Source organism: Pteropus vampyrus, unplaced genomic scaffold (assembly GCF_000151845.1).
Source record: "Pteropus vampyrus isolate Shadow unplaced genomic scaffold, Pvam_2.0 Scaffold300, whole genome shotgun sequence".
NCBI classification, from domain to species: Eukaryota; Metazoa; Chordata; class Mammalia; order Chiroptera; family Pteropodidae; genus Pteropus; species Pteropus vampyrus.
This window is the reverse complement of record NW_011889081.1, coordinates 1,592,977-1,612,352: the sequence shown is the minus strand read 5'-3', so window position 1 is coordinate 1,612,352 and position 19,376 is coordinate 1,592,977. Positions and strand designations below refer to the sequence as shown.

At 38.4% G+C, this 19,376-nt stretch overlaps 1 protein-coding gene, 1 non-coding gene and 2 pseudogenes across 2 annotated transcripts in view; all 4 read right to left on the bottom strand.

Moving 5' to 3' along the window:
- CREBBP (CREB binding protein) overlaps positions 1 to 19,376 on the bottom strand; it is a 120,903-nt gene that overhangs the window by 46,987 nt on the left and 54,540 nt on the right. The window contains exons 4-6 of the mRNA XM_011376497.2: positions 9,700 to 9,940; positions 8,253 to 8,366; positions 478 to 720 (exon numbers count right to left, since the gene is read on the bottom strand). Of these exons, the coding sequence (XP_011374799.1) occupies positions 478 to 720; positions 8,253 to 8,366; positions 9,700 to 9,940 (598 nt within the window). The remainder of the gene's footprint in view (positions 1 to 477; positions 721 to 8,252; positions 8,367 to 9,699; positions 9,941 to 19,376) is intronic.
- On the bottom strand, positions 3,873 to 3,991 carry LOC111730090 (annotated as a pseudogene).
- On the bottom strand, positions 6,789 to 6,907 carry LOC111730074 (annotated as a pseudogene).
- LOC111730089 lies at positions 10,187 to 10,293 on the bottom strand. Its single transcript, XR_002776554.1, has one exon. It is a non-coding gene; the product is annotated as a U6 spliceosomal RNA (small nuclear RNA).

Below are 19,376 nucleotides of genomic sequence, written 5' to 3'. Positions count from 1 at the left end.
CCTGCCCATGTCTGGGCTGGTCACCTCCAGCTGTGGGATAGTTCATAACCAAGACATGCTAGAAATGGCAGACCATCTACAAGTTCTCCATCAAATAAATGGTCTACCAAGAGTCAATACAAGAGGTACAACCATAATTCTAAATTTTGAGACTTCACATTCTGAGCCATATGAAATGCCCTTTATGAAAACTGTCCAGACAAAAGTAGCACAAGCAAGCAACAAAAATATTGGTTCACTTGCAATTGCTGTTCTTTTTACCAGCCTGTAACATATTTCTTGCCTTAGACATTTTTGCCTTTTCCTGGAAGTTTTTTATTTCAATCATTTAAAAGATACCGTCACCATAATATATACATATATTAATTTGAATTTAAAGTAAAAACAATAACTGAAAATAGCCCTGGGTTCCAGGAAGACCTGTTATTCCAAACACTGCATTTGGACAAAGAAATTCTCAAGAGTTCTTTCACATACCCAGGGGGTTGAGAGTCCTCATCTGCTGGTGAGCTGGAGGCTGTGCTGGTTGCTGACCAGGAACCTGAGTCTGCAGCTGCGTTTGAGACTGGTTCAGGTAGGGGAGTCCAAGAGCAGCATATGCTCGCTGCATGGAGCTGGGGTCTATGGGATTTGGGTTACTTAAAGAAGCAGCATTCTGCTGGCCTGTACCAACAGAACCAATTGTGTTCTGAATTCCACTAGCTGGAGACCCCAGGATGGCTATAATAAGAAACAAACAGACAAACAAAAAAGTTAAGTAAAAGGAAAAAGCCCATAAATAACTGAAAAACTACTGAGAAGCAAGTAAAATTTATCAGAAGACTATCTATGTATGTCATTAGAACAAGGCTACTGAGGTAGGAGTTGTGCAGAGAAGGATCTTAGAACAAGATTCATCTATTCTGCACAGCAGTAGCTGAGGAGCAAAAAGCTAAAGAAAATCTAAGCTTCTCTCTCAGAAAGTAACAGACCATAATATCAGAGAACACTTAATAAAAATTAATATGTATTAAAGCCTAGAGACTTTTAAATCAGTTCTAGGGGAGAGGCAAACGTGGTAACGGCAAGTGTTTTGATTCTTTGAGGTGTTGTCAGTCATCACTGAGATGTACTAAGGAACCTCCCTCCGGTTACCACTCCGCCTGGGGTTCTTCACTGCCCACTTGTACAGGTACAGAAGGATTAATAGAAGCAGCAGAGGTGATATCCAGTCCGTCACTTATTAAAGAATCTATGATGTGATATTCCAAAGAACAAAATCGTAATTCCTTAAAACTTATGTGTATAAAGATTGCATTACTCCACCTTTCTTTCCTATGCAGGAGGGCATCATGCTGAGCTCCCTATGTAAAGCTGGTCAAGAAATAGCGTACTTCATTGGCTGACTAGTTGAAATTAATGGATGAAAGGAGGCTTGGCAATTCTGCAAGGATTTTCATTTAGCCAGGTGTCACCTTAATACCACTGATACTCAGGAACTGGCTCTGCCTCCCACAGCCACTCTTGGCTTTTCTAAAGGAAAATCTGTGGCAACATAAAGAACCACATTCCCAAGGGCTTCAAAGTTAACTGAGATATGACCCCAAACTTGCAATAACTCCTTGGTTATTTCGAGTGTAATTTGCCTGGCCGTCTGTCTGTCCATCTATTCACTTATCCACCCACCCAAATGTCTTTATTTGGTTAGCACTTCCATATGGCAGAAGTTTTATGGCATACTATTTATTCTTATTCTTAAGAGTTTCTTTCTCTCCGACTTCCTCAAATTTTAGGGTCTTATATAAATAGCAATTGATAAAATTGATACAATAATGTATCATCTCCGATACATAAAACACTATCACTAAGCCCTTCTTTCAAAGTCAGAGCATTATGTGAAACATAAATATTCTCATATTCAACCACCAGTGCAACTATAACACAAACAACTCCAATACTTATCAGAGTAACTTAATTAAACTGAAATATGTAAAAAAAAATCTTGGTAATTATACATTCCATACTATTAACTTTTCTAATAAGGATATTCAGATCTCAAACTCATTAACACTCATTAGACACAATTAGACACACCAAGAATTTCATTATTATAAATGAAAAGCAATCCCCAAGGTGCAGCTTTAACAAGTGTGTAGCTCAAATAAGTCATGTACAACATATCTAAAAATATTTTTTCTGATAGTTAATACGTACCCAAACTTTAAACATGTACCCATTGTACTCCTGAAACCAACATGCTAAATTTTCTGAAAGTACTATGATGTATGTAAAAGGGAAAGTAATAATGGTAGGGTGATTTACTTTTCTATCACCTTGAGGTATAAGGAAGAAGAGACCCAGACTACATTTGATACACAAAGTAATCAACTGTGGAGAGGAATTTAAAGAAACAAGATATCTATGTGGTCTTAAACTTCTGGAGACAAATTCTTCCTATTGTATTCCACTTTCGCCCACAATTGCCCAAATGCCATCCTTTTAGACAAAATGCTGCACCTAAGGGTGAATGCCATTCCCAACTCTAATACCACTTCCTGGGCAGCCAAAGTCCCGAGAACTGCTGACTTGCTCACTGTATTTTTTGTTTGTATTAAAAGCATTTACTTCCTAAATGTGAAATATTACATTTTTTATTTTAAAAGAAAATATATTTATCAGAAGACAAGTAAACATTTGGAACTTTACATTTCTAACAATCAGAGGCAAGGAAAACAAAAGTATGAACAAAAAATGTCTCTGACATTTAAGCACGGCCTAATTTAAGTCCAAATGCTGCTAACGGATGACACAAACTTCAGGGAAAGAGAACACAGACATTTACTATGGGGGTAGTTGACTGAAAGGGGAGTTATCAGGTAAAAACAACTATAAACTCTGTTTTGGGAGCTCACGATGCTACCATCCCTTCATGAATGTTTTCTCTCAGGCAGCAGTCATTCTTCCCTGAATTCCCATAGTGCCTACTGGGTCTGTGCTTCTCTTTGGACATTTACACTTCACATATTCACTGACTCACTCCACCAACTGAGTGCAGACTGTATGCCAGGTACTCTGCTAGGCTCCAGGATACAGCGCAAGAACAAAACCTGCACTCATGGAGCACAAGGTCTATTGTGACAGATAACAGACTAACCTATCTAGCGAATGTAAAACTGCAGCTCTAGACCTTATATCAAAGAAGATCATGCTCATCTCATCTTTCTTGTACATTCCCTGAAGGTGAGACCAATGTGTGATTCATCTCAACTCTGTATGTCCAGGTGCCTAGCACAGGGCCTTATAAAGTTCCCAGCAGAGATCAAGTGAGCTGTAGCAGTCTAGCAGACCACTGGCCATCCTCAGATCCCATCCCACCTAACCCGGCAGCACTGGGTTCTCTGGACTGAATGAAAAATTAAGACTGCTAAAAACAGCAATGCTTCATCTATCTGGCATTATTAAAAATGAGGGTGTCCATATTAATCAATTTTATACATTATTGATAAATGTCAAAACCATTTGTTCTTTTTAACATATTTACATATTTCCTTTTACATATTTCATTTTTACATATTTCCTGTAGAGCTAATGCTATACAGTTTCATATACAATCAATTGACTGTCATGTCACTCAGTGTCATACCAGCTGGCATTCCTGCTACTAGCACATCTTCATATCAAACTCTAACACCTCCACTGCCTCATCTCTCTCCTGTTGCATCTTAATCAGGAGCCCATGACTTAGGAAGTAAAAGGCCACACATTTTTGCAGTGAGCTATTTCTAAGACTCAATGTCACTTTTTTTTTTTTTTAAAGGTGAGGCAACCCCTGGTTGACCGCACAGATTGCAAGGATCTTGTCAGTTTACAATCCCTTATTTTTTATTTTTTTACGCCTACAGCACCTGGTCTTCCTAGATGGTCTCCCATCAAAGTACTAACCAGGCCCAATCCTGCTTAGCTTCTGAGATCAGACGGGATCAGGCTTGTTCAAGGTGGCATGGCCATAGTCGCAATGTCACTTTTAATGTAGATCCAAGGCAGTCCCTTCCCAGCGAGTACAAAGATTATTCTACTATAGGTTCCATGCATAGTATATCCTGCTAACTTGCAACATTCAGTTTACCAGGAACTTCAGTTTCCAGTCATTCTCAATAAAACTGAACTCAATTTGGAAATTTAATGAACACTGACACAAATTAAATCCCAAAGCTTTGTCAGAGTGGTGGGAGACACACCATAAAGCAAGCAAAGCAGCTAATATCTAGTCACCACTTAGATTTCTACTGAAAAAGTTGTGCTAGAAGTTACTCAGACCTGTTCCCATACAATGCCTCACAGGTGCCGTGTGCGTCAGGCTTGCCTTCCTCTTCAGCATCTTCATATACACGGGACAGTACAGGATAAAAACGACTATCCCAGTGCCAGTGCCAGGCCTCCCGTCAAGCCACCTCTGAGCAAGAATGCACAAGCCCTCCAACAAGGTTTTCTTCAGAACCCAAATGACTCAGGAAGAGGCAACACTGTGCTCCCCAGAAGAGCAAAGACAAAGCTATTCGGATCAAATACATCACCGATTAGTCTCTGGTACTTAAATCAGGGGCAAACAAGGCCACTGCTCTGTCACTACAGCCATTTAGGTTCTACTGCCCTCTCTGGTCCCTATCCCAAACACGGTCTGTCGAAAGAAGTGTCTAAGAATCCCTGAAGAGTTCTCAGGTGGAACAAGAGCCTGTTCAACAAACACTTACTGGGCACCTAAGAGGCTACTCTTATGAGTAGAAGTTCTAAGGAAGTAGATTTGGACTCAGTAATATGAAGGAAGGCATTTCAAACAATCAGAGGTGCCTAAAATTAGAACAAATAGCTGGGACAGACGGTGAGCACCAAGCCAGTGGAGCTATTCAAGCAATAGGCTGGAGGACTGCTGACTGACACGCTGTCAATGGGCTCATGCAGCGACAGTGAGCGGGTTCAGTTCAGCTCTGGAGCAGACCCTGTAGCATCCATTTGACAGTCCTTGTGGGCTCCTGAGTTGAGAAACCCATGGTTTCCCCCAAAGAATGACTTAAATCTTCTCAATAGCTCCAGGACAAGCACCCAGCTCTTCAAGTCATAGAAAGAAGGGCATCTCAGAGTTAATGTGCATACTGATCATCTGGGAATTTATTAAAATGCAGATTCTAATATAAAGGGTCTGGGATGGGCCCAAGTGTCTGAATTTCTAACAAGTAATTCAGGAATGCTCGTGCAGCTGGTCTGAGGTGATACTTGAAATGGCAAAAACCTCACTGATGCGGAAACCTAAGTTCTAATAGGGAATTTGGTCATGTGTCTTGTCTACCCAGCTCCAGTCCTCCATGCTACCTTGTGTATTGGAACTTACTGAATCAGATGCCACCTTAGATATACACCTTGAAAAGTCCCAATTAATCAATAAAATCTGAATATCTCTATAAGGGATAGACAGCTCAAGATCAGTGATTATGGAATCTCTAGAAAACAAAAATCAAAAAAAATCTCAAGAGGCCAAAAAGGTAACCAATGGTCTGGGTTTCAAGTAGGCATAGGCAGGTCTCAGACAGTTCCCCAGGGTCTTTACCACCTTGCTACAAATAGTTCCACTCTCCCTGCCTTCACAGGTATGTCAGCAGTGCTGACACGGTTTATATTGCCCAGAACGTTCTATTGTTACTTTATTGAAATTGGGCTCCATCAAGACTCACCCTCCAGCACACTCTGATCTTCCCCTCAAGGACTCCCAATACTAGTGATTTGTTTCTACCTCATTCCTTCAAGTGATACCACTGTCATATCATTTTTAATGTAATATTCTGGCTCTGGAACCCAACTTTTAAGCTATTGAAGGGTCAGATCCATTTTTCTTCTCTACTGCCTAACTTCAGTGTTCACATGTGATAAGCACAATTTGCTTTAGGAGAATTGAAAAATATCAACAAACATTTATAGAAAAGATACTGCTGAAACTTTCTTACTCATCATATCAAACTCCTCTATATGAAAAAACTAGTGTTAGAGCCAAAGAAATACACTCAAAGCTGAAACCCAATCTGAGAAGCATTAAAAAAATTTTTAAATAAGTGCTTTCTTTTCATGAAAAATTACCGAAACCTTGCACAAAGTTAATCTAAATATTCCCCATGACTTTATATTATAAAATCACCCTGGTAACACTCTACATTATGACTAGTAGAAACACTGTGGTTTACCACTTCAGAGAGCACGCACTAGATGAATTCTCACAACAGCCAGGCAGTTATAAGGATGTTAAAAAAAAAAAACACACAAAAAACCACATACCTTAAAAAAAAAAAAACAACAAAAAAACCACATAAGTGTTTCTTAAAAAGAGAAATCATAAAAAGTTTACAATTGTCATGGTAATACATACTAACAAAAGGTTCCAGAAAAGCCACACACCCTCAAATTAAAAGTTCAGAATGAAGTCTTAAATTATTATTCATGGAATCGATACTGTACAACTACAAACTCAACAATGAATATTTTAGCACTTAAAAAGACTGTTACTAAAAAAAAAAAAAAAAAAAAAGCCTATTACTGAAACATCCTCAAATACAAGAAATTGTAACCATCACAATACAATAGTAAAAAAAAGGTTTTATATTAAATTGGAGGAAAAACAGACTGTATTCCATTGGACCTACTGTCCCAAATATCTTGTTCTAGAAGACCCAGATTCCTAGACCTTCACTTTATATGAGATATTGTGAAAAATTATGTATTAATTCAAATTTTGGTCAAAGAATAGTTGTTTTGTTTTTTTTTAACACCTACAGCACCTCATCTTCCTAAGTGGTCTCCCATCCTAGTACTAACCAGACTCAACCCTGCTTAGCTTCTGAGATCAGATGAGATCGGGCACATGCAGGGTGGCATGGCCGTAGACTTCAAAGAATAATTTAACTGATTTTGGAAAGTGAATTTTAAAGGAAATTTATGACTCCTTCTGTATAGAGGGAGGGAGGATAACGAGCCCATGACCCTGGAATGTCTCTCCTATGTGACGTGGACACTGCTGTGCAGGGTAGGCTTGCTAGGCACCCTCTCAGGAGGGAAGTGAGCTGGATTTAGAGGAAAAGCACATGGGCTATCACCGGTGTTTTACTCCCTGCCACTCTTAGGGACAACGTGCTTTTCTATCTTTCCCTGTGCCACTCAGAAACAACCAGAAAGAAAAGTAGCACATGTTCTCCAAGCAGCGGCAGTGAGGTCTTGAGGAAGATGATCAAGAAGAATGACAGTAATGAACACATAACCACAAACAGGAGGGTGGCAAGAAGATACAGACAAGGTAGAGGAAGATGAGAAAGGCTGTGCTGTGCTGGAAGTCACAGGGAGCAGCTCCAGCTAGAGGGGCAATATGAGATTGAAGGGCTCATCCTATCTGTCCAAACTGAGGGACACACCTAAAGACACCAGTTTTACCTCTGAAACGACAGGAAAGGACTTGAATTTGGGAAGAGATGCTCATTTCACTGATCTGATGGCTATAGGGAACCTCTGGGAGCGGGAGCCACTTGTAGGCCTCCTGAGGAGGGATCACTGCTTAACCGATCAGCTAAAGTCTACATAGATGACTTGAAAGATGACAAAATGATGAAAATGATCAGAATGAGGCAAGTCTGGGGCAGAGACTCTCAATCCCTGCTAAATAAACTGTTAGTTATACAAACTATGCAGGTTTGAGAACTGCAGCTCCATGGTGGAGGGAAACCTCCCAAATGTCTACATGTGGGTTACTATACTAATCAGGCCTGACTGACTCATTCTATGACACAGTCGCCAAACTTTAGGGTTAGGGGTTTCCAATTCCAAAAGAAGTGTCCCTTTGTTTCTCCATCCCACCTCACCCCCAAAATTGCTGCGATTATAGTGAGATGACATTCAACTCCTCAGATACTGAGTATCTGTCAAGAAACAGCAAGAGTCATCAAGTCAGTGACCTTCCTCTCTCGCACTGCCTCGCTGCTGCCAATTCTAGAGTGTGTGTGGGGAAGGGGGTGGAGGTGAAGGCAGGGAATGAAATTCCAGAATGAACATGTCCACTGAGCACACCTAGAATCTGTCTACTCACTAAGCTTGGCTTCATCTTTTGTCACTGTATGTCTCCACTTGCCATTATACTTTGTGGTTAGTAAATTTCTGCCCTGCTTTCTACCTATGCTTCTGTTCTCTTCAGAAATAGCTTATTTTCTCATCTCCAAGCTTCTCTACCCCCAATGCTCACTTACTTTGTTGGTTTCGCTTGTCACTGGCATTTTTCAAAGGGAGGCAAACAGGACAGTCATGTCGTGTGCAGTTCTTCCAATGAGAGATGATTTGTCGTGAAGATGCACAATGGGCAACTATGACCAGAAAAACAACGAGATGTTATTTTTCTATCCAAATTGTCACACTTTCAATTACACCTAAATTATAATGCCAGATTCATAAGAAAATGGTAACAAGTGCAACCATAACATAGTATAGGCAGGCAGTCCTCCACTTACAAACAGGCTGTTTTCCAAAAAGTTTGTAAGTCGACTGTTGAGAATTCTCAAAAAAAACTTCCCATAGAAGCAATGTTATGAATGATGGTGATTAAGGTTCAGCCCACAAAACAAAACAAAACAAAACCTATTTGGCCTGAAGCACTGAACAACTGGAATGAAAAGTAGAACAAATAATTCTGTAATGTCGCTATTTAAAATAAAATTTTATATTATGTTTAAGGACGAAACCATCTGAATACTATAGCTGAAGAAATATAGATAGAAAAGCAAATGAGAAGTCTGTGAAGATCCTGAAGGAGACCCTGGCACTTTTCAAAGTACTTCAGAGGGTAATTAAACCTGGTCACTCAGTTCGTAGTTTCACTTCTATACTAAGCACTGTGATTTCTTTCAAAAGGTCTAGCATAACCCTCTTCAGCTCCTCCATTAGGATCAGGGTTATGCTGGGGACTCACAGATGTCACAAAGGGAGAGAGGGAGATCAGGGAGAGATTATCTTCAAGGTTTAGGAACACAAGAAAGAAAGAAAGAGGACAAAGATTAAAAAAAGAAAAGTATAGTTGTTAGTAAGAAACACTTTCTTCAGTAAAATTGAGGGGTCTGCCGTAGAAGAGGGGTAAGGGGGGGCACATGATGTGCCTGATTCACTCCATCCTTGAGAAGAAGAAAGGAAGTGGCAGAGATGATGTAGTGTGCACAGTTCCTTATTACATAGACAGTCACCCAGGACAACTGCCCTGGTATCCTCAGCCTCAAGACGAAAATGTGCAGGAACAAGGCAATAGGCCCTGGCAGTCTGAACACATGACACAACTGCAAGACAGATGCTCTGGTTTGAAGGAAGGGTGTGTGAGTGCATGTGTATGTGCTACACTGCCCAAAAGAAAACTGAGATCTAGACATTTATGATGAAGACAGTGCTCAAGATGAGACAAATGTCTTCCATGACAGAGAAAGGAGGAAAAGAATAAATGTAGGGCATAGCCTTATCCAGTAGATCACAGACTATTATTATAAAACCAAGTCGCCTTTCTTCTCAGTAGGTTAGTGTTGTAGTGGCATCTAACTGGATGGTGTGTGGAGACACAGGTTGTAGGAACCTTATTAACAAGAAAGCTAACTAAGAACAATAAGGACAAATTTCATCCTAAGCTCTGCTAGAAGGATTTCAGAAAATGGCACTTACCTTGACAGGCTTTCCCAGCCTGACAATGTGTCATGTGATTCAAAACATTTTTCATGGTTCGGCAATGTGGGAGTGAGCAGGCCCGAACCTCTCCGTTTGCTTGTTCTCGTCTCTGACATTTATGAGCGTGAAGCAGTAGAACCAGCTGCTGCTGTATCAGTTTGCGTTTTTCTGGATCTGCAGTGGGGCCCGTTGCAATTGCTTGTGTGGGTACAATTCCCACTGATGTTTGCATCTGAGACTAAAATAAAACAAATTAATAAACATTTTAACAAGCTTTCAGAGTTCCAATTCATGTTCATTAATTATTTTTCAAACTAATGTTAGAGCTGATGGATAATATTTGACCATGGAGGAAAGGCAGCTGGTGTGGTTCTCTTTAATTCATCACAGATTTTAAGGAAGGTAAAGAAGCAAAAAACCAACTGAGAAACAAAGCTGATTAAAGTTCACCCATGTATGATTATCTCAGAGCAAAAAAAATGATACTTATTTTTTTTTCCCCACAAATTTATGTGTCATCCTCATGCAGGGGCTGTTATAATCTTCTCTGTATCATTCCCCAATTTTAGTACACACACTGCCAAAGCAAGCACAATGACACTTATTCTTAACTGTAGTAACCAAAACCCAACTCATTCTACACTATATACAAATACAGGAAAAGCTGTGTTATATTAGGTTAAACCATATTAAACTGTTGTTTCTGTAGGCCCAAAGGGCCAAATGTTGGCAATTTCATGTAGCTCAACATAATTTAAAAACATCTAATACAATAGAAGAATTGGAGCCACCCTTTGGATTTCATTATCTTGTAACCAGAAGGACAATACTTGCAGTATTCATTACCTCTCCTAAAAGAATAACAGTACTTATCCTTAATATGACCATCCAGTACAATTGCTAATGCTCATGAAATGCTTTTCCTTCCATTAGAATTTCCACTCAGACATCTGACAATATTCTCAAAAAGTATTTGATGATCTGCTAAAGATACAGAAATAGAGCTTAGTTTCCTTCAACCTTTGTAAACAACAGGCCAGATCAACTATACCTCTTAACTGCAAAGGAAATGAAGAAGGTGACCCATGAAGTCTTCTTATTCTTTATAAATGACCAACATTCTTCAGATGAACTCTAATGCTCTGACACTAACACTCCCAGCTTGACTTACAAGACTCACAGCCTCTCCTAAAGTACACCACCACTGTGACTTTTCAAATTAAGAATCAAAACTATATACTTGCAATTAGGAAGAAAAAAACATAAAAATAATTCTTGATGAGCCAAAGCTCATTTAAGAAAAGGTGTAGGGTTTTCTACTTTGGTTCTATCTTTGAGAACTCAGAAAATGAGTGTATAGAAATGCTGTATGGCTTTGCTCAGGAGCACAACTCCTGGAAGCCCAACTATGATCCCAAGCAAAAAAATCAAAGTCCTACCTGAGAGGCAGAGCTTCCAGACTGGAGAAGTACTTAATTCCTAAGAGAAAACAGCCTCTTTTCCTTATGTTTATTTTTCCTGATTATTAAAGTAATATACATACCCATAAACAATTTGGAAAACAACAAGAGAACTACTAAGAAAATAACACCTGAAATCCTAATATTCAGGAGTCTACTACCAAAGTACTGATATGTTTTTTTTCTTCTAGTCTTTTTTTCTATGTATGTATACACATATATATGATACATAATCAACAGTCTTCTATCATGATAAATATTTATATTTGGCTTGGAATTTACTCTCAACTTTAGGTTGTCTCAACTTTAGGTTGTCTCAAATATGACAGCATGATTTGCAATGAACATATAGGGCTATACATTCATTAATCCAATCTCCCATTATTGAACATAAACTATAACCTCCTTCCCTCCTTTTCTTGCAATTTAAAATAAAGCATCAATAAACAAATAGCTTTTGGCTATGCCCCCAGCAGTATTTAGAAGTATTTAGAATTGATGTTAAAAGTCTCCTCCTTGATCAGCTTATTTCCATGGACTATAAAATTCAACTAGAAATTAATAGAAATGGACATAGAGAAGAATGTGAAAAATGTAAGATGATCCTTGTTTGTCTCGTTTGCATTTATAAAAATTTCAAACATAGAAAAGTAGAAAGGAACACTTACCATTACCACATCTAACAAAATGACCGAAAATTCTTTAATATCTGCTAATACCTAGTCCACATATAAATTTCTCTAGTTGTCCAAAAATGTCTTTTACAGTTGGTTTGCACAAATCAGGACCCAATTAAGGCCCACACCCTACACTTGGTGGTTGCTTTTAAGGTTCTTCACCTATTGCCACCCTTCCTCTTTATTATCTCATGACAATGACTTGAAGAGACCAAGCCAGTTTCCTCCTGCTGTTTTTTAAAATACAGAAAAGCTATATACGAAAAATTTTAATCGTATTAAAAAATCAGGTAAAAAATCCTTACAATTAAATTATAAACAGATTGTTTTTAAGTTATTAAAGATAACACACTTTCTCACTTGGAATGTTCTTAATATCATCTTTCGAACAACACCTAACCATATGCTGGAACCTCAACATGTAGAAATAGCACAGCTGGAAACTATATGGTATATTGAAAACATGGTTTATTATCCATCTATCTGCTTAAATGAGCTCTACACATTATTTACATGTCTTAAAAGCCAACTGGAAGGTGAAGCTGAATTAACAGCAAAATGGAACAGAAGACACGTCTCATGTCCCTGTGTTTGGCCTCCCCTTATAAATCTATATACCTGTACAGGACTAGTCCAGTTTGCAAACTGCTTACAAACACAGGGCATATTTAACTTCCTCCTCTCTGATTGTTGCTCAATGAGATGAAAGGATTGTAGGAACTGTAAGTGGCCTGAAATTTAAGTCAGAAATATCCTCAGACTCTACCAACTTCCCTGCTCAGTTCCAACTGCCCAGGTGGGTATTGAGAATGGAAGAGAAGTGCTTAGACTAGAACTTCCTTTTAAAGATACAGAACGAAAACTGCGGTGCTATAAATTCCCCCAAAAGAAATGCATCAATTTAATGCAATTTTGTTTGTTTTTGCGATAGCCAAGAAAAATATGAAAAACAGTAAGAATAAAGGGGAAAATCTATTTTGACAAGATACTAAAACTATAAAGCTACAGATTTCTTTATGTACATAGTCTGGGAAAAGACACATATACATTGATCCCTATATCACTTTAATGAATAAAATTAGATTAAAATGGATGAGCACTAGAAAAAAAAATAGACTTTTTAGAATGAGGATTTAAAAAGCTTACATTAAGACACAAGAATAAAATTTAAAAAGTGAAAAGTTGAGAGAAAAATGGTTGTTTCTGAGAAGTGGAAATAGTGAGTCAACAGCTAGGACCATTTGTAAAGCCCCTGAGATATGTTATGCCAAGCTGTTTTTCAGAAAGGTTGTAGCACTTATTATTATATAAAACGTTCTATACTCCAATGTTAAGAAAACTCAATGGAGAGATGATAGTCTTTTCAAATAACAATGATGAAAAGAATAGAAAAATTGGATATCCACATGTAAAAGTATGAAGGTTTAGTAACCCCCCTTTTCACATCATACTCAAAAATTAACTCAAAATGAATAAAAGACCTAAATGTGAGAGATAAAATTATAGAACTTTTAGGAAAAAATCATAGGAATAAATCTTCATGATCTTGGATTATGCAATGAAGTCTTAGGTATGTTACCAAAAGCACAAACACCAACATAAAAGACAAACTAAACGTCAATAAAATTAAAAACTGTTATGCTTCAAAAGACACTATGGAGAAAGTAAAAGACAATCCAAAGAATGGGAGAAAATATTTGCAAATCATAGATGTGATAAGGGACTTGTATTCAAAACATACAAAGAAAAAGACAAATAACCTAATTAAAAAACAGATAAATGATACTAATAGATATTTTCCCAAAGAAGATAGATAAATGATCAATAAAGACATGAAAAGATGCTCAACACTATTAGCCATTAGGGAAATACAAATGAGAATAAACCACAATGAGATATCACTTCACACTCACCAGGATGACTACAAAACAAAAATGAAAACCAAAACCAAAACCCAAAACAAAAACAAAACAAAACAGAAAAACAGTAATGTGTTGGTGAGCACATGGAAAAATTGGAACCCTCATATACTACTGGAATGTCAAATTGAGCAACCACTTTGGAAAAGTCTGGCAGTTCATCAAAAGGTTAAATAGAGTTACCATATGACCCAATAATTCTCTTCCTCAGTATACACCCAAGAGAAATGAAAACATGTTCTCACAAAAACATGTACACAAATGTTTATAGTAACATATTTCCTAATAGCCAAAAAGCAGAAACAACTCAAATGTCCATCAACTAATAAATGGAAAAACAAAACGTGATGTACCCAAAATTTATCTGCATTATACAATACAGATAAATTTTGAAAACATTATGCTAAGTGAAAATAGCCAGTCACAAAAGACTACACATTGTACAATTCCATTTCTATGAAATGTCCAGAATAGGTAATCCATAGAGGCAGAAAATAAATTAGTGTTTGCCTCCATCTGAGGGGTCAGGGAACATGGGGAGCAACTGTTAATGGTACAGGGTTACTTTTTGGGATGATGAAAATGTTCTAAAATTGTGGTAATGGTTACACAATACACTAAATACCACTGAACTGTAAGTTTTAAAGGGGAGAACTGTATAATATATGAATTATATCTCAATAAAGCTATTTTTAAAAAGTTCTAATTATCAAAGAAAGGAAATTAAAATAGAGGATTTTTTTTTATCAATATGACCAAGTTAATTAAAATAAATAACTGATACTGATGAAGATATAGAAAAACAGTAAGTCTCAGGTACTTTGGTGATAATGCAATTTAGTATGACTTTGTAAAGCAACATGTATCAAAAGGAAAAATGTGCATTTCTTTTCATCCAGTAGCTCTACTTCTCATGATTTATTATTAGGGAAGCACCTGAACTAGCACAATAAAATGTATGCGCAAGGCAGGATCACACCTTGATTAAATTAATAAAAACTGGAGAACTTCTGAATGTTTTTCAAAGATAGATTAATTAATCAAATCATGGCTACAGACCTAATGAAATGGGCAGCCATGAAAAACAAGGCAGACCTCGAAGCCATGTGTACCAAAAAACGGCCCAGCTGAAGCCTGACCAAATTCTTAACCTACGAAATATTGTGATATAATAAAATGACTGTTATAATAATACTATTATGCTTTCATAAAAAACTGTCTCTAACATATTGAGCTAAAAAAGAAAGTTACAGATAGTACCATAAAGTTATCCACTTTTTTCCTAATTACCTTTATATGTTTGTATCTGTTCTTAGAAAAACCTTAAGATTATCCAGAGTCATCTCCAGGAAGGGATGGGATCATACTCCTCTTGGCTAGTCTTTTATTTCTCAAGTACTTTGTGTCTGGCTCTGTGATCAGTGTTCATTTAACACTCAATTCCCAAAGGAGGAACTAACTCAGGGCCAGCCCCACCTTACAGAAGAAGTAACTGAGGCACAGAGGGGTGCACTTTGCTCAGGTTGCTGCACTCGGTGGTGGTGGAACAGACAGTCTGACAGTAGAGTCCCCATCCTTAACCTCCCTGCAACCCACCCTGACAAGTGGCCTGATCACCTTGCTTATAAAGTGTTCTAAGAACATCCAACAGAAAACCTGGTGAAGGACAGGAACTAAGCAACTCAAAAAAGAAATGCATATATCTCTAAACATAAGTAATTTAATTTTTACCAATAATTGAAAAATTGTAAATCAAAATAATGAGACACCATTTTCTGCTATGAAAGGAACGCTGTGAGAACCCTCGCCTTAGGAGCATCATGTAATATTGGTGACCTGGTACGTAGCTTTTGTTGGAAGGTGATATAACAGTATCCATTCAAAAGCCTTAAAATATATGCAGTATGCATTTCTAGAACTTGAATCAGCTCACATACAATTCCTAACCATGAAAGGAGGCTAACATGATGTGGGAGTCACACCGGTTCAACCATGACTCCCCCTGCATGTTAACATTTTGAGCCATGAGTAACAACAGGTGAACACGAAGCATACTGACTCAGCAGCTGCAGGGGCACAGCCTGCTCACCCCACTCCAGTCTTTGCTAGATTTGGCCACAAGCTTTTTGCATGTATCACCTGTCATCATAACTCAACCGTCATTTACTCCTGTCTATCAAATGACTTAAAAGGAAAATCTTTTATATTTACTATGGTATTCCTTAATTTTTAAGGAATCTAACATGTATTTTTATTTGGATTTCTGTTGTTATAGGTTTCAGTAATCAGCACCAACCCCATTTTTCTATATGCCCTGTATTCTACCCTAAGGATATAATCACAGATGTGCACGAGAGTACGTATAATAAAGTTTAACTTGACATTCTTCCTAGAAAAATAAGTTATTTTCCATTAAGCATCCAAGAATAGGTTATAATGTCTGCTAAGGACTCTAGTGAAAACAGTAAGAAACAGAACTGGCTAAGACAGAACAGGGGACAAAAGTGCTTCCTCCCACCACACAACCCACTGCCCCAAATCCATGGTGGGCTGGGATCCCTGCAGAGAATCCTTCAGATTAACCTGGCCCCAATTTCAATGTCATTGATGTGGTCCAGACCCATGCTCCTCTAACATCCTCCCCGGCCCACCTGGAAACTTTATTTCTCCCCAACCTCCAGTTACAGTCAGAAAATGACACCAAAGCAAACAGGTGGGACAAGGGATTGCTCTGCAATATTTGCTTGTTCTGATTCCCCCAGAAGGGCCCTAGAACAGCTGGGTACGTAAAAGCTTTGGAGTTGTAAAATAAAGAAAATACTCATTAAATACACACAGCTATCAAACTGGGAAGAAGTGATAATCACCTTTGAGATGATAAAGATCAATTGGTATGAAAGAGAACATAGAGGTTTACTGATTTTTTAAAAATAAGATTACTTTACGATTTAAGATTAAGCTCAGGAAAATAACTTAAAACTATTTTAAATTGGATCAAAATGATTTCTAAGTAATCTTCCAAATCAGTGGAAAACAAATGGCTAAGTCAAGAAAGAAAACTCAATGCGCAAGCTGGAGGGCAAAGGTAGAGGGACTGACAACTGGACAAAGACTCCACCCTCTTCCCTGCCTCAAGTTCATTCCTTCCAAATGGGAGAGCTGGTCTTCCAAGGAGTGAGTGGTTACCTGCTATTGCACAAAGAAACCCTACAACGTAGAAGTTTCTGAGTCTGTTCCAAAAGCCAAGGTGACAGTTCAACCAAACCTACTGAGTTAATAAGGGGTCTTAAACAGCATCAGACCCACTGACTTGTTCACAAGAATTACCAATTTACAAAAAATTTTTAAGGAATATTTTTCTTGAATACCATCAATATATAAAAACGTTCTTCAAGAATATTTATTATAAAATTTTTCATAACTTGGTAAATTAATCAATTGACTGACAAATTCTTTTGGGTGATTTGAGCCCTATTAGGGCCACTTCAGATGATAGTGGAACAGTTAAAAAATAAAAGTTAGGGTGATCAGGGCTGTGAAAAGACTGTTACGGTTCATGACTCTTCAGATGAAGTATTGTATTTACATCTTTGGCAGCTACAACTGTCCCCATCCAGACTATCCACTGGGTTACTCTAATGGTCACCTCATTTCTCACAAATGCATGGAAGAAATAACCCCGATATGTGCTGCTAACAGGGAGGCAAAAGTTCTGACACTAGAAGCTGGCAGGTATGCAGCACAGCTTGTTTAAACACTTAGAACCCTCCTACTGGATCTCTACATAAAGTGAAAGAACTGAATGTTCATGAGGTAATTTATGCTTCCACCGAGATGCTTTCATCACTGAAGGGCTATACTAACCACATTCTAGAAAAGACAGCTGGTTGGAAACTCATACAGAAGAGAAAGTTAAATGACCTTAATTTAGAGTACCTGCAATATCTATAGTTGTGCCTGATATTGAAGGACTGTTAAATTTTATCAATTTATAGTTTCCTGATATTTGTTACATATAAGTATTTTGTGCTCAGGTTATGTTTCCCAGCTGATATACATCACCAAAACTAAAAATGAAGAGTTTAAATAGCAGAAGGATTTATATAACTACTGATAAGAATTTTAGACTAAAAGTTATTCTTCAAAGGCCCTCCATACACATTATCTCAGGTGGAGACAATAAGATGAGAATACAAACACTTGGATACTAATAATTATGGATAAATGCTTACCACTTCCCAATCTTTTCCCATGTTTTCCAATTCAATTACTTAGGCACAATTAATAGCCATAGAGTGTTTTTCTACAGAAACTGCTCTTGTGGTGAACAGCTGGTTTGACAAGTCACTAGTCACTTCCATGAGAATGAAACAGCACTCCCCTCAGTCCTGGGGCAGAGGGAAATATTAGACCACCAGTGATTTTTAAATCCCCACTTAGGAAGGACAAGAGGCTAGTGTGTGATTATACAGGAAGATGAGCATCTCTGCAGGGAAGCGCTTGGATACATGCAGCTTAGTCCTGTTCAGTCTTGATCCCTTAGTGATGAGACTGGATACAGGGGACAGAAAATTATGAGACTAGGACAAACAAGGGTAGGCGGGATAGGGAAGCCTTCTGAAGTACTGAAGTGGACACAAAGACCAACAATGTGAGCCCACCCCACAAAGGTACAGCTGGGCATCAGGTCACTCACACTACAGTAGACATGGGCTCTCAAAAATGTTATTTTATCACAGCCACCAGAGAAGCTTGTTAAATTGCAGATTCCAGTGTGAGATTCCTCACATAGTGACCCCATACATCTACTGTAGTGACAAACCTCATCTAGTCTCCCTTCCCCACTGTGATCAACCACCTCCTAGCCACAATCTCTTCTAGCCCAAACCACTGCAATGGTCACTGCCACCCAATGCCCTCCCTGAATTGGCTCCTGCCTGGTCCTCACCATCCTCACACTGCTCTCCCCTCATTTGAGAGTCATCGTTCCCACTGGACTGCCAGTTCCTACACAAACCAGGGCTTTCCCAGTGCCCTGGGGTCTCCATGGCTTATGCTCATCCTTCTGATCTTGCCCTCAAATGTCCCTTCATGGTTCAGCCTTCTCCGATGGCTTCATTTAAGGGGGTCCCTGTGTCAACCTCAACTACTACATGCCACTTAGACCTGTTGGGGCAGTTTGTGTTTTGTAATTATTTGCTTTACATCACCACCACTGCCCCCCAATTTCATAAAAGAGGAGAGAGCTCTACATCATTCACATAGGCATTCCAGGTGTACCTGGGTGTTCAACAAATGTGGCAAATTAAGTGAATGGCCACATCCCTCCCTTTCTTCACACTGCCCAGTGATGATGGAATCCCCTAGAAATAAGGAGAAAAACCAGAGTTCCTTGGTCAATGACCAGTGGCTTATATCATTTCATGAAGAGCTCAAACATAAAGGGCATCAGAATTTTGGCCCTACCTGTTTTGAAGACCAAAGTCAGTTGGGTTTCAAAAGATTACTCCTTATAGCATGACAAAACACAAATAAATTCAAGGCTCTTTTTCATTAATGAGACCTAGATTTTTGGTAACTGCTTTCCCTCACTGAGTAAAAACCTCTGATTCCAAGGG